Source organism: Myxine glutinosa, chromosome 4, assembly GCF_964187855.1.
Source record: "Myxine glutinosa chromosome 4, kmMyxGlut1.1, whole genome shotgun sequence".
Taxonomy (NCBI): Eukaryota; Metazoa; Chordata; class Myxini; order Myxiniformes; family Myxinidae; genus Myxine; species Myxine glutinosa.
In genome coordinates, this window is record NC_136264.1 from 214,885,410 (window position 1) to 214,902,423 (window position 17,014).

Here is a 17,014-nt window from a genome sequence, read left to right on the forward strand (position 1 = left end):
ACCCACCTATTATTAAATTGTCCGCTATGTGAGGGATTCAGAAGATCTGAACCACCTATTATTAAATTGTCCGCGATATGAGAGATTCAGAAAATCTGACCCACCTATTATTAAATTGTCCGTTATATGAGAGATTCAGAAGATCTGACCCAGCTATTATTAAATTGTCCGCTATGTGAGGGATTCAGATCTGACCCACCTATTATTAAATTGTCCGCTATATGAGGGATTCAGAAGTTCTGACCCATCTATTATTAAAGTAAGTGCTCTATGAGGTATTCAGAAGATCTGACCCAGCTATTATTAAATTGTCCGCTATGTGAGGGATTCAGATCTGACCCACCTATTATTAAATTGTCCGCTATGTGAGGGATTCAGAAGATCTGACCCACCTATTATTAAATTGCCCGCTATGTGAGGGATTCAGAAGATCTGACCCACCTATTATTAGATTGTCCACTATATAAGAGATTCAGAAGATCTGACCCACCTATTTATTAAAGTAAGTGCTCTATGAGGTATTCAGAAGATGGCCCACCTATTATTAAACTGTCCGCTATGTGAGGGATTCAGAAGATCTGACCCACCTGTTTTTAAATTCTCCGCTGTTTGAGGGATTCAGAAGTTCTGACCCACCTATTATTAAATTGTCCGCTATGTGAGGTATTCAGAAGATCTGACCCACCTATTATTAAATTGTCCGCTATGTGAGGGATTCAGAAGATCTGACCCACTTATTATTAAATTGTCCGCTATGTGAGGGATTCAGAAGATCTGACCCACCTATTATTAAATTGTCCGCTATGTGAGGGATTCAGAAGATCTGACCCACCTATTATTAAATTGTCCGCTATGTGAGGGATTCAGAAGATCTGACCCACCTATTATTAAATTGTCCGCTATGTGAGGTATTCAGAAGATCTGACCCACCTATTATTAAATTGTCCGCTATGTGAGGTATTCAGAAGATCTGACCCACCTATTATTAAATTGTCCGCTATGTGAGGGATTCAGAAGATCTGACCCACTTATTATTAAATTGTCCGCTATGTGAGGGATTCAGATCTGACCCACCTATTATTAAACTGTCCGCTATGTGAGGGATTCAGAAGATCTGACCCACCTATTATTAAATTGTCCGCTGTTTGAGGGATACATAAAGCACCTATTTCAGATAATTACAGAGATGGGCATTAAATTGTCGTATCAGGCAGGAATATTAAGTTTATTGAACCAAAATCACCCCGACTCTGTAAAGTTGTAATAGGATTTTTAAAATAGAAGGTGAAATTCCTTTAAAATGAAAGGGATACCTGATGGTTCCTTGAAAACCGTGTTCGGTTTGGTGAGTGGCATGTATAGAGCGTGGCGGCACGGAAAACTCCATTAAACCCAAAAATAAGAAGAGTCGTTTGACGTCGGTTGGTTGTGAGTTCCTGTTTGTCCGGAAGTGAATTGATCGGCGCGGTTCCGCAATGACATGCGGCGGAGACATGCTGCAGCACTGCTTGCGTTGGTTTGCGGAGCGTTACTCTGCTTCTCGTGGTTCTCCACAGTACGTCGATCTAGAGGTGTGTGCTTTACATCCCTGAAACCTCCACTCGAACCTCCGCATGTACTCGCAGTGAAGTTAAAAAAAACCCCCATCTTACCAAACCCTCCACCTAACCGTACCCCCTCCACATAACCGTACCCCCTCCACCTAACCGTACCCCCTCCACCTAACCGTACCCCCTCCACCTAACCGTACCCCCTCCACCTAACCGTACCCCCTCCACCTAACCGTACCCCCTCCACCTAACCTTACCCCCCCCACCTAACCGTACCCCCTCCACCTAACCGTACCCCCTCCACCTAACCGTACCCCCTCCACCTAACCGTACCCCCTCCACCTAACCGTACCCCCTCCACCTAACAGTACCCCCTCCACCTAACAGTACCCCCTCCACCTAACAGTACCCCCTCCACCTAACCGTACCCCCTCCACCTAACCGTACCCCCTCCACCTAACCGTACCCCCTCCACCTAACCGTACCCCCTCCACCTAACCGTACCCCCTCCACCTAACCGTACCCCCTCCACCTAACCGTACCCCCTCCACCTAACCGTACCCCCTCCACCTAACCGTACCCCCTCCACCTAACCGTACCCCCTCCACCTAACCGTACCCCCTCCACCTAACCGTACCCCCTCCACCTAACCGTACCCCCTCCACCTAACCGTACCCCCTCCCCCTAACCGTACCCCCTCCCCCTAACCGTACCCCCTCCACCTAACCGTACCCCCTCCACCTAACCGTACCCCCTCCACCTAACCGTACCCCCTCCACCTAACCGTACCCCCTCCACCTAACCGTACCCCCTCCACCTAACCGTACCCCCTCCACCTAGCCGTACCCCCTCCACCTAGCCGTACCCCCTCCACCTAGCCGTACCCCCTCCACCTAGCCGTACCCCCTCCACCTAGCCGTACCCCCTCCACCTAACCGTACCCCCTCCACCTAAGAGTACCCCCTCCACCTAAGAGTACCCCCTCCACCTAAGAGTACCCCCTCCACCTAAGAGTACCCCCTCCACCTAAGAGTACCCCCTCCACCTAAGAGTACCCCCTCCACCTAAGAGTACCCCCTCCACCTAAGAGTTACCACCCTCCACCTAAGAGTACCCCCCTCCACCTAAGAGTACCCCCTCCACCTAAGAGTACCCCACCGCCCCTCCACCTAAGAGTACCCCCCTACCACCTAAGAGTACCCCCTCCACCTAAGAGTACCCCCCTCCACTAAGAGTACCCCCCTCCACCTAAGAGTACCCCCCTCCACCTAAGAGTACCACCCCCCTCCACCTAAGAGTACCCCCCTCCCACCTAAGAGTACCCCCCTCCACCCTAAGAGTACCCCCCCCTCACCTAGACCCCTCCACCTAAGAATACCCCCTCCACCTAAGAGTACCCCCCTCCACCTAAGAGTACCCCCCTCCACCTAAGTACCCCCTCCACCTAAGAGTACCCCCTCCACCTAAGAGTACCCCCTCCACCTAAGAGTACCCCCTCCACCTAAGAGTACCCCCTCCACCTAAGAGTACCCCCTCCACCTAAGAGTACCCCCTCCACCTAAGAGTACCCCCTCCACCTAAGAGTACCCCCTCCACCTAAGAGTACCCCCTCCACCTAAGAGTACCCCCTCCACCTAAGAGTACCCCCTCCACCTAAGAGTACCCCCTCCACCTAAGAGTACCCCCTCCACCTAAGAGTACCCCCTCCACCTAAGAGTACCCCCTCCACCTAAGAGTACCCCCTCCACCTAAGAGTACCCCCTCCACCTAAGAGTACCCCCTCCACCTAAGAGTACCCCCTCCACCTAAGAGTACCCCCTCCACCTAAGAGTACCCCCTCCACCTAAGAGTACCCCCTCCACCTAAGAGTACCCCCTCCACCTAAGAGTACCCCCTCCACCTAAGAGTACCCCCTCCACCTAAGAGTACCCCCTCCACCTAAGAGTACCCCCTCCACCTAAGAGTACCCCCTCCACCTAAGAGTACCCCCTCCACCTAAGAGTACCCCCTCCACCTAAGAGTACCCCCTCCACCTAAGAGTACCCCCTCCACCTAAGAGTACCCCCTCCACCTAAGAGTACCCCCTCCACCTAAGAGTACCCCCTCCACCTAAGAGTACCCCCTCCACCTAAGAGTACCCCCTCCACCTAAGAGTACCCCCTCCACCTAAGAGTACCCCCTCCACCTAAGAGTACCCCCTCCACCTAAGAGTACCCCCTCCACCTAAGAGTACCCCCTCCACCTAAGAGTACCCCCTCCACCTAAGAGTACCCCCTCCACCTAAGAGTACCCCCTCCACCTAAGAGTACCCCCTCCACCTAAGAGTACCCCCTCCACCTAAGAGTACCCCCTCCACCTAAGAGTACCCCCTCCACCTAAGAGTACCCCCTCCACCTAAGAGTACCCCCTCCACCTAACCGTACCCCCTCCACCTAACCGTACCCCCTCCACCTAACCGTACCCCCTCCACCTAACCGTACCCCCTCCACCCAACCGTACCCCCTCCACCCAACCGTACCGCCTCCACCCAACCGTACCGCCTCCACCCAACCGTACCGCCTCCACCCAACCGTACCGCCTCCACCCAACCGTACCGCCTCCACCCAACCGTACCCCCTCCACCTAATCCTACCCCCTCCACCTAATCCTACCCCCTCCACCTAACTGTACCCCCCAAATAACTGTACCCCCTCCACCAAACCATACCACCCAACTAACCGTACCACCTCCACCTAACCGTACCCCCTCCACCTAACCGTACCCCCTCCACCTAACCGTACCCCCCAACTAACCGTACCCCCCAACTAATCGTACCCCCTCCACCTAATCGTACCCCCTCCACCTAACCACACACCCTCCAACTAACGACACCCCCTCCAACTAACCACACCCCCTCCAACTAACCACACCCCCTCCAACTAACCACACCCCCTCCAACTAACCATACCCCCTCCAACTAACCATACCCCCTCCAACTAACCATACCCCCTCCAACTAACCATACCCCCTCCAACTAACCATACCCCCTCCAACTAACCATACCCCCTCCAACTAACCATACCCCCTCCAGCTAACCATACCCCCTCCAGCTAACCATACCTCCTCCCCCTAACCATACCCCCTCCAACTAACCATACCCCCTCCAACTAACCATACCCCCTCCAACTAACCATACCCCCTCCAACTAACCATACCCCCTCCAACTAACCATACCCCCTCCAACTAACCATCTTCCTCCCCAATCTAACCATCTTTCTCCCCAATCTAACCATCTTCCTCCCCAATCTAACCATCTTCCTCCCCAATCTAACCATCTTCCTCCCTAATCTAACCATCTTCCTCCCCAATCTAATCATCTTCCTCCCCAATCTAACCATCTTCCTCCCCAATCTAACCATCTTCCTCCCCAATCTAACCATCCTCCTCCCCAATCTAACCATCCTCCTCCCTAATCTAACCATCTTCCTCCCTAATCTAACCATCCTCCTCCCTAATCTAACCATCCTCCTCCCTAATCTAACCATCTTCCTCCCCAATCGAACCATCCTCCTCCCCAATCTAACCATCCCCCTCCCCAATCTAACCATCCTCCTCCCTAATCTAACCATCCTCCTCCCTATTCTAACCATCCTCCTCCCTAATCTAACCATCCTCCTCCCTAATCTAACCATCCTCCTCCCTATTCTAACCATCCTCCTCCCCAATCTAACCATCCTCCTCCCCAATCTAACCATCCTCCTCCCCAATCTAACCATCCTCCTCCCTAATCTAACCATCCTCCTCCCTAATCTAACCATCCTCCTCCCTATTCTAACCATCCTCCTCCCTAATCTAACCATCCTCCTCCCCAATCTAACCATCCTCCTCCCCAATCTAACCATCCTCCTCCCCAATCTAACCATCCTCCTCCCCAATCTAACCATCCTCCTCCCCAATCTAACCATCCTCCTCCCCAATCTAACCATCCTCCTCCCCAATCTAACCATCCTCCTCCCCAATCTAACCATCCTCCTCCCCAATCTAACCATCCTCCTCCCCAATCTAACCATCTTCCCCAATCTAACCATCCTCCTCCCCAATCTAACCATCTTCCCTAATCTAACCATCCTCCTCCCTAATCTAACCATCCTCCCCAATCTAACCATCCTCCTCCCCAATCTAACCATCCTCCTCCCCAATCTAACCATCCTCCTCCCCAATCTAACCATCTTCCCTAATCTAACCATCCTCCTCCCCAATCTAACCATCCTCCTCCCCAATCTAACCATCCTCCTCCCCAATCTAACCATCCTCCTCCCCAATCTAACCATCTTCCCTAATCTAACCATCCTCCTCCCCAATCTAACCATCTTCCCTAATCTAACCATCCTCCTCCCCAATCTAACCATCCTCCTCCCTAATCTAACCATCCTCCTCCCCAATCTAACCATCCTCCTCCCCAATCTAACCATCCTCCTCCCCAATCTAACCATCCTCCTCCCCAATCTAACCATCCTCCTCCCCAATCTAACCATCCTCCTCCCCAATCTAACCATCCTCCTCCCCAATCTAACCATCTTCCTCCCCAATCTAACCATCCTCCTCCCCAATCTAATCATCCTCCTCCCCAATCTAACCATCTTCCTCCCCAATCTAACCATCCTCCTCCCTAATCTAACCATCCTCCTCCCCAATCTAATCATCCTCCTCCCCAATCTAATCATCCTCCTCCCCAATCTAACCATCCTCCTCCCCAATCTAACCATCCTCCTCCCTAATCTAACCATCCTCCTCCCTAATCTAACCATCCTCCTCCCCAATCTAACCATCCTCCTCCCCAATCTAACCATCTTCCTCCCCAATCTAACCATCCTCCTCCCCAATCTAACCATCCTCCTCCCCAATCTAACCATCCTCCTCCCTAATCTAACCATCCTCCTCCCCAATCTAACCATCCTCCTCCCTAATCTAACCATCCTCCTCCCTAATCTAACCATCCTCCTCCCCAATCTAACCATCCTCCTCCCCAATCTAACCATCCTCCTCCCCAATCTAACCATCCTCCTCCCCAATCTAACCATCTTCCTCCCCAATCTAACCATCCTCCTCCCCAATCTAACCATCCTCCTCCCCAATCTAACCATCCTCCTCCCCAATCTAATCATCCTCCTCCCCAATCTAACCATCCTCCTCCCCAATCTAACCATCCTCCTCCCCAATCTAACCATCCTCCCCAATCTAATCATCCTCCTCCCCAATCTAACCATCCTCCTCCCCAATCTAACCATCTTCCTCCCCAATCTAACCATCCTCCTCCCCAATCTAATCATCCTCCTCCCCAATCTAACCATCCTCCTCCCCAATCTAATCATCCTCCTCCCCAATCTAATCATCCTCCTCCCCAATCTAACCATCTTCCTCCCCAATCTAACCATCCTCCTCCCCAATCTAACCATCCTCCTCCCCAATCTAACCATCCTCCTCCCCAATCTAACCATCCTCCTCCCCAATCTAACCATCCTCCTCCCCAATCTAACCATCTTCCTCCCCAATCTAACCATCCTCCTCCCCAATCTAACCATCCTCCTCCCCAATCTAACCATCCTCCTCCCCAATCTAATCATCCTCCTCCCCAATCTAACCATCCTCCTCCCCAATCTAACCATCCTCCTCCCCAATCTAACCATCCTCCTCCCCAATCTAATCATCCTCCTCCCCAATCTAACCATCCTCCTCCCCAATCTAACCATCTTCCTCCCCAATCTAACCATCCTCCTCCCCAATCTAATCATCCTCCTCCCCAATCTAACCATCCTCCTCCCCAATCTAATCATCCTCCTCCCCAATCTAATCATCCTCCTCCCCAATCTAACCATCTTCCTCCCCAATCTAACCATCCTCCTCCCCAATCTAACCATCCTCCTCCCCAATCTAATCATCCTCCTCCCCAATCTAATCATCCTCCTCCCCAATCTAACCATCTTCCTCCCCAATCTAACCATCCTCCTCCCCAATCTAACCATCCTCCTCCCCAATCTAACCATCCTCCTCCCCAATCTAACCATCCTCCTCCCCAATCTAATCATCCTCCTCCCCAATCTAATCATCCTCCTCCCCAATCTAATCATCCTCCTCCCCAATCTAACCATCCTCCTCCCCAATCTAACCATCCTCCTCCCTAATCTAACCATCCTCCTCCCTAATCTAACCATCCTCCTCCCCAATCTAACCATCCTCCTCCCCAATCTAACCATCTTCCTCCCCAATCTAACCATCTTCCTCCCCAATCTAACCATCCTCCTCCCCAATCTAACCATCCTCCTCCCCAATCTAACCATCCTCCTCCCTAATCTAACCATCCTCCTCCCCAATCTAACCATCCTCCTCCCTAATCTAACCATCCTCCTCCCTAATCTAACCATCCTCCTCCCCAATCTAACCATCCTCCTCCCCAATCTAACCATCCTCCTCCCCAATCTAACCATCCTCCTCCCCAATCTAACCATCCTCCTCCCCAATCTAACCATCCTCCTCCCCAATCTAACCATCTTCCTCCCCAATCTAACCATCCTCCTCCCCAATCTAACCATCCTCCTCCCCAATCTAACCATCCTCCTCCCCAATCTAATCATCCTCCTCCCCAATCTAACCATCCTCCTCCCCAATCTAACCATCCTCCTCCCCAATCTAACCATCCTCCTCCCCAATCTAACCATCCTCCTCCCCAATCTAATCATCCTCCTCCCCAATCTAACCATCCTCCTCCCCAATCTAACCATCTTCCTCCCCAATCTAACCATCCTCCTCCCCAATCTAATCATCCTCCTCCCCAATCTAACCATCCTCCTCCCCAATCTAATCATCCTCCTCCCCAATCTAATCATCCTCCTCCCCAATCTAACCATCTTCCTCCCCAATCTAACCATCCTCCTCCCCAATCTAACCATCCTCCTCCCCAATCTAACCATCCTCCTCCCCAATCTAACCATCCTCCTCCCCAATCTAATCATCCTCCTCCCCAATCTAATCATCCTCCTCCCCAATCTAATCATCCTCCTCCCCAATCTAATCATCCTCCTCCCCAATCTAACCATCTTCCTCCCCAATCTAACCATCCTCCTCCCCAATCTAATCATCCTCCTCCCCAATCTAATCATCCTCCTCCCCAATCTAATCATCCTCCTCCCCAATCTAACCATCTTCCTCCCCAATCTAACCATCCTCCTCCCCAATCTAACCATCCTCCTCCCCAATCTAACCATCCTCCTCCCCAATCTAACCATCCTCCTCCCCAATCTAATCATCCTCCTCCCCAATCTAATCATCCTCCTCCCCAATCTAACCATCTTCCTCCCTAATCTAACCATCCTCCTCCCCAATCTAACCATCCTCCTCCCCAATCTAACCATCTTCCTCCCCAATCTAACCAACTTCCTCCCCAATCTAACCATCTTCCTCCCCAATCTAACCATCTTCCTCCCCAATCTAACCATCCTCCTCCCCAATCTAATCATCCTCCTCCCCAATCTAACCATCCTCCTCCCCAATCTAACCATCCTCCTCCCCAATCTAACCATCCGCCTCCCCAATCTAACCATCCTCCTCCCCAATCTAATCATCCTCCTCCCCAATCTAACCATCCGCCACCCCAATCTAACCATCCTCCTCCCCAATCTAACCATCCTCCCCAATCTAACCATCCTCCTCCCCAATCTAACCATCCTCCTCCCCAATCTAACCATCCGCCTCCCCAATCTAACCATCCTCCTCCCCAATCTAACCATCCTCCTCCCCAATCTAACCATCCTCCTGCCCAATCTAACCATCCTCCTCCCCAATCTAACCATCCGCCTCCCCAATCTAACCATCCTCCTCCCCAATCTAACCATCCGCCTCCCCAATCTAACCATCCTCCTCCCCAATCTAACCATCCTCCTCCCCAATCTAACCATCCTCCTCCCCAATCTAATCATCTTCCTCCCCAATCTAACCATCCTCCTCCCTAATCTAACCATCCTCCTCCCCAATCTAACCATCCTCCTCCCCAATCTAACCATCCTCCTCCCCAATCTAACCATCCTCCTCCCCAATCTAACCATCCTCCTCCCCAATCTAACCATCTTCCTCCCCAATCTAATCATCCTCCTCCCCAATCTAACCATCCTCCTCCCCAATCTAACCATCCTCCTCCCCAATCTAACCATCCGCCTCCCTCATCTAACCATCTTCCACCCCAATCTAACCATCTTCCTCCCTAATCTAATCATCGCCTCCCTAATCTAACCATCTTCCTCCCTAATCTAATCATCTCCTCCCCAATCTAACCATCAGCCTCCCTAATCTAACCATCCTCCTCCCCAATCTAACCATCTTCCTCCCTAATCTAATCATCTCCTCCCCAATCTAACCATCCTCCTCCCCAATCTAACCATCCTCCTCCCCAATCTAACCATCCTCCTCCCCAATCTAACCATCCGCCTCCCTCATCTAACCATCTTCCGCCCCAATCTAACCATCTTCCTCCCTAATCTAATCATCTCCTCCCCAATCTAACCATCAGCCTCCCTAATCTAACCATCTTCCTCCCTAATCTAATCATCTCCTCCCCAATCTAACCATCAGCCTCCCTAATCTAACCATCCTCCTCCCCAATCTAACCATCTTCCTCCCTAATCTAATCATCTCCTCCCCAATCTAATCATCTCCTCCCCAATCTAACCATCCTCCTCCCCAATCTAACCATCCTCCTCCCCAATCTAACCATCCGCCTCCCCAATCTAACCATCCGCCTCCCCAATCTAACCATCCTCCTCCCATCTAACTGTCGTGGAAGTGGTTTGGGACTCAAGACTCCAATAATCGGAAACAGGTTTTACAAAAGGTCATGACTTTATTAACTAGTTGTTCACTTCATTCAAATACTAATAACTACCGTTAACTCAATGGACCAGATAACTCTATCCGCATGGTCCTTCTCGTTCGGCCGATGTTCCTCCGCCATTCCCGTCCTCCTTCCTTCCGTCGGGCAGGGGTTATCGTGGCAAGTCCTCCTCTGGCTCAAAGTCCCTTCTGTTTATATCGGCACACTTCAGTTAATCCTCTGTCCGCTGAAATCGTAATCCCTTGTCCGCTGACGTTACTGGTCGCCTCCCTGGCACCAGCTAGCCCCCCTCCTGCTGTGAGTTCCATTTACCAAACAATAGGGGGGGTGCTCCAGCCTGGGGCTGTGACCAGGTGTTTCAAGAGATTACCATGTTCGTGCACATTCTGCTTCGTTACCAGATTTAATCAATGAGTTACCAGTGCCAATCAATACGTTACACTGAGTTACACTTCCACAATTCCCTCATCTTTTTGTTTTTGTTTATATTAACCATTAATCTAAACATCAATATAAGTAAACAGTCAATCACTACAAGTAAACATCATTACAAGTATAAGTAAATAATCATAACTTTGGTAATCAAATTCCCTTAGGCATACACCGTCATCCTGCAAGAATCACAAAACATTTCGTTGGTCATTGACTTCTTCCATATTGTTCAATCTATTGCATTTGCATCACAAATATATTTTCAAAACAACACTTCACCATCACCAAGATACAACAATTTCACTTCAGTTTCAAGTTTTGTAAAGCATCTGCACCATCTGGCAAAAACGTTTGCCTCCACACAAATGTTGACTTTGTTTGAAAGGAAGGGCTGATCACTTGTGTTTGAATCCAGGTATGAAACATTTTCTCCTAATGTCTTCATAGCTCCTGCACTACTTCGTGTAGGATTTCGCTGTTGTGGTAACATTGCGGAGTCATAGACTGACCCTGCTCTCCTTGTAGCATTCTTGCCACTTTTTTGCTGTGAACCATAATGATTCCTTGAACAAGGCCTTCGCCCAGTTGTAGTCGACTTGCCTCCTCCCTCATTATGAGTGGGCAGCAAGTATTGGTGTGACGTTGATTGGCCAGCAAGATGTGGAACAGGGATGCCGGATGCATCCACAATGATGTTGGGACCATGGTGTTCAGGTCATTCATGGTCCATACCAGGAGTGGCCCGCAGAATCGCGCACAGCTGTTGTGAAAAGGCACAGCCATTGGTTTGCAGCTCCATGCTGGCTCCCCGGAAGTTGGTGAAGTAATAACATACGTCCCCGCATTTCACAGAGGTTGCAGGTAAAATGTCGTTGTCCTGCAACTTCTGATGTGATGAATGTTCGAAGCCTTCGAACAAGAGTAAGTGATCGCCTTTCTTTCATATGTTGCAGTGTGATCCAGGCAAATGGTCACATAAATTTCCTTGGTGAAGGTAAGCATTCATCTCCAAGTTACACGGGAGAATGTCTTCATCATTCTTTGAGAAAGAGGGTGTATGCCACGATTAACTTCATTTTTTTAGCCACAAATTTTCTTTTTCGAACTTCTTCCCAATTCCGTTAGCACTCCCTTCAAAATGTGATCTCGTCTTATCCTTATGCTCAGTCACATCTGAATCTGCTTTCCGCACACACTGAATCAGATAGGGTACATCTTACCATGAAATCAGCATAATCATGTATATCTTCCGACAGTTTCACATTCAACAATTTGTTGTTTTTCCTTAACACAAAAAGTTATATTCATTTATATGCGTCACACAAATAATATTCAATCAGGTATGTATTTCACTACTAAACTAAGAATAGCATTGTATATGATTACAATCACAAACGGGAATATCTAATTCCCAACAACAATTTTCCCAAACCAACAAATTAAGCATAATGTATTATTACCATAATTCCTCCACTTTTTCTTTTTCCTTTTTTTTTTTTTTTTTTTTTTTTTTTTTCCTAACAGTGTGTCACTCGTGGTGATATGAGTTCACTGATATTGTAATTGACACAACTCATAACATTGTCGTTATGCCATTATCTTAATTCTACTGTATTCATTTGCAACATCACTTGATTTAATCTTTTAATCTCAGTATTTATGTCGCCATAAAAGTCTTCCTCTTGTGGTTCCACATTTCTTTCCTCATTTGTCACTTCATGCGTTATCATCGTGTTGTTGGTTACCTTGTTCAAACACACCGTCACTAAGGCTTTCAAGCAAGCCACCACTAAAACAATTGCCAATATAACTACTAAACCAACAAACAAGTCTGCTACTCCTTGTATATATTCATACCTATGACATAATTATATGTCGATGATATTCAACATTATATACCAAACTAACAAGCTTCCTAAAAGGTAAATAAAGAAAATCCCTTAATATGTAACATAAATCAGATTATTTGTCTTACCCTTATCCCCCTATCTCCCGGGGTTGAACTCGATCCCCTGATCATGAGTGTAGTTGTGATACATTTTTCACTCATGTTGTATTAATATCAGCAGGTAATTGTTTGTCATGTAGGCAAATAAATGTCACTATCCCAAGTAGGAATATCACATGTTGAAAATGTAATGTTTATCAATGCAAGGGGTGTTAAAATGTAATTCAAATGACTGTAAATCACGACTATCATTTATCTGCCACTGAATGTTCTGCTGGGCTGCTAGGTGCAGCCTCATTTTCTGTGGGATCGTCCACCTTAGCCCCATGTGCTTGTTTGCAATGAGGGGCATGAATCCTCACTTTCTATTTTGGGTCCATATTTTTCCTATTCTTATCAATCTCCTATGGTTTATCATTTCGTTCCAAGATACCGCAACCAAAGGTTTTAACCAAAGCTCTACCACACTATTTCCAATTTGAACTCAAAATGCTAATTAAACAACAATTCAAAGAATTAACTTCAATGGGTCAACAAACTCATTTTATAAACAGATCTAATTTTCCCATCCAATAATTTTCCTTGCCAAATGTCATATTGCAACACTTTAATAAACCTTCGAAAAATGTCTCCCAAATCAATAAATTCCCTTTTTCTTCCCAAATACTCATCTGTAAATTACATATTCAATTACAGTTTCTCCCAATTTGTTCGGTCTAAATGGCCACCGAAGTGGCTGCCAACATGCAGTACCGTTTTTTTCTACCAAGCAAGTATTCGTCCACATAAGGCCTCTACCAAAATGTTGTTTGTAAAACAACAAATCTGGGATTTCTGATTACATGGATGCACACTCTCAGGACATTTCAGGCTGCTTGTTAACAATCCACTACGATAAATTAATTCCTTTACCCACAATCAAATAATTAGTACAAATTGAGGATATTCTCCCTATCACATTCAGTTATAGATTCATTATGTTGGATCTAAATTTTCTCCCACTGCTGCAAGGAAGAACAATAGCTCTTATAAGTCTTTGTAATATCTCACTTCATTTACCCAGCATCAAAGAATTTATTTACTCTCCATTCCCATCTGTTAACCAGTGACTTTGTTTGAACTCCAAAACTTAATTTGATGAATCCCATGTGTACAGCTACCACTTATTGAAACCCATACTTTTGTAGAAAATATCCAAGTAAGTGTTTTTACACCCCCTTAACTGTTGCTCATCCATTTCTATGCACCCAGTGAGTACTACTGACACCAGTATGCCAATATAGGAGTGCGAGATTAACAAATATGTTGCAGGTACACGTGACATCGCGTTCTGAGTATAAATAACGTAACAGCGCGTTCATGGCTGCCCCTTGGTTTAAGATTCACAATGCATTCCGTTTTAAAACTCACAATAGTTCCAACCAGCAAGATATTCTTTACTATTTTCCCATATCATCTATGCCTAATACACAACCATACATGCAGCACAATTTATATGCTGATAAAATTCAAGTTTATATATATAAAAATCCGTGAGCAGAGCACTCTGGGAAGTCAGTGCAAGACCTCTCCCAAATTTGGCCAATTTTGTACTCCCACATTTCCATGAAGCTCATATCCATAAATAGCTTTGATTCTCATATAAATTCTATCAAAATGGAATCTCAAGATTACTCCCAATTTTTACTATCAATGAATTTACTATCAATGAATGGCTGCTCATAACTCAGCAAATCAAATTTTTATATTCCATCCCCCTTGACAAAAAGGATAATGTTCATAATCAAATTATATTTCTATTTTATTTTACTAATTCTCTCGATATGCGATCCCATCCACATGGAACTATCTATTTTCAGACAAGGCACACTGTCGGTGTCAACAATCTTGTAAGATTGATACACAAAAACACACACACACATGCATTATGCATATTTGTTTGCGTTGGAACCATTATTTACAGATCAGATGGGTGTCAATTTTATTTCAATTTCATAAAATTTGTCAATCAAATTCAAAATGCTTATACACAAATAAACCAAAAGTCCATTCTTAGAAAACCCCTATGATGTCACATTGAAATTACCCTTTCAGCCTCCACAATAATCTATCCAAATTTTGACTACACACCCATTTGCATGTCAGTCGACCACTGACCTATCAATCGTGCGGAACACTAGTCCGAAATTCCCACCTGATCATCATGTGACTCTTGTCACTTGGTTTGCCAAAAAATTGCAATGCAATTGTTCCAAACTTTGTAAATTTAAAATTGCTGTGCCCAAAATAGAAGATCCAATTTTGGCATTTGATCAATTAATTATTAATTTGTTAACAAGCAAAAAGAAAAAATGAATCATTCTTGCTCTGAAAACTTTTCAGACACAAGAATCATCGACAGTTATTCATGTTTGTCCAGTAATCGAATCTGTTGAGGCCAATCATCATTTGGCATTTGCAGCAATGAAGGCCTAATCATTGTCTGAGGTACCGGTAAGCACTGGTACCCTTGATCTTGGTTTGCCCCATGAACTTGTCTTCCTGTTGACATACGGACATCTTCTTCTCCAATGTCCCATCTTTCCACACTCGAAACACCGGTTTCTGTCGTTGTCTGATCTGTGCACCTGTGCACTTGTATTGCTGGGCTGCATCTCTACATCCCTGAGTTGCCACTGCAATCTCTCGTTATTTCCTGAAACACGAAAAAATTCTCTGTACCGTCCTTTTTGGGGAGACAACTGGAAATCATATGGGACAACTGTCACTTTCATTCCTAATTTCGAGGGCAGTTGTGCATTTGTCTCCTCCACTGTATCCTGTATCCTTTTTATTTTAATTTTAAGTTCTAGATCCGTTATCCGTTCTTGCTGTTCCCGTTGTCTGGATTCACCATCCCAAAGATGGAATGCAAGCCAGTCTACCGTTAGATTCTGTCTCTTCCTGGCTTTCAATCTTTGTTCCAATCTTTCCAATCGACTTCGCTCAAATGTACCATCTCTTGGAAACTCCTCATCATGTCCCTTTGTCCACAAATACCAATTCTCGACCTGCCTTATAGCTTCGGCACCATAACGGTCGTACATATGATGTGTACAAGTACCTTTTTGTGGAATCTCTGGTTGTCCTTGTGTGTTCTTGCAGGTTCCATTTCCCATTCTGCCTTTTATCAAAGTAGCGTTGGATGTGTTGTAGTTTGTTCCTCTAAAGCTTCACTCGTACCTCCAGGAAGGATCTCTCCACCTGTTCACACGGTGATTTCCAGAGAATCTCCCTCGGCTGTGGCTTTTGCACAATCCAATCTCACAGATCAGTATTTGCAGATGAGCCGGAGGGTCAGTATGAAATGGGTGAATCCTCAGGTGTCCGCTCTGTTGACGGGGAAATCACACAATGGTAACCGCACATATATATCTGTATATAAACTCACCACCTTGCTCAATTTTCCCAGGTTGTCTCCACATTGATAATATCTCGCAAAGATATCAAAGCTTCTTTCTTGAGACCGCATTTTCATCAATCAAACAATCAATATATTCAATTCAATTTATTCAGTTCAATTTATTCAGTTAAATTTATTCAATTAAATTCAATCAATTAGATTCAATCAATCAACAATTCAATCAATTATTCAATTTCAATTTATTCATCAATATTCATCAATAAATCAAATTAATCATTTTGAATGACTCCTTGCATAAGCCCTTTCCCCAATGATGTCAGGACAGGTCCATCCATTGACTGAGATCGAATCTCATCGGTCGTCACCTCTGGTTCGTACCTCATGTTAATTGATGAATCACCGTCCTGTCCTAGGGTCATATCTGACATATTTCCCCATTTTGCCTGGTCTCCACAAATTTTCTTTGCAACCACTAAAGGCAACTCATCCTTCATTCGTGAGACAAGAATATCCAATCATATCATTCAACTTCTTCCATAAGTGTGAAGAATATCCAATCATATCATTCAACCTCTTCCTGAGTGTCTGTTCATTCGCACGCACGTTCATTCGTTCGCACGTTCATTCGCACGCCGAGCAAGTCACGTGCTTTGAGCAAGTGCAAAAAAAAAATATCTGTATATAAAATTCCATTGCCCGCTGCCTCAATCGCACACCCTGAGCGGGCAGCTCAGGGGTACGTTTACAAGTGCTAAGCAAATGTGCGTGTGCAAACAGGTGTACGCGCCCTAGTGTACGAATGTACGTGCCCTACAGACCTC

General features: G+C 46.5%; 1 protein-coding gene across 3 annotated transcripts in view; it reads left to right on the plus strand.

Moving 5' to 3' along the window:
* The first annotated feature begins 1,414 nt into the window (after positions 1-1,414).
* Positions 1,415-17,014, plus strand: part of LOC137425701 (alpha-1,3-mannosyl-glycoprotein 4-beta-N-acetylglucosaminyltransferase A) — a 102,685-nt gene continuing 87,085 nt past the window's right edge. For 2 of the 3 annotated variants that reach the window (XM_068114393.2, XM_068114396.2), the window contains exon 1: positions 1,415-1,571. In XM_068114393.2, coding sequence (XP_067970494.1) covers positions 1,481-1,571 — 91 coding nt within the window. In that variant the 5' untranslated portion in view covers positions 1,415-1,480. The remainder of the gene's footprint in view (positions 1,572-17,014) is intronic. The other variant, XM_068114394.2, reaches the window with a different exon arrangement.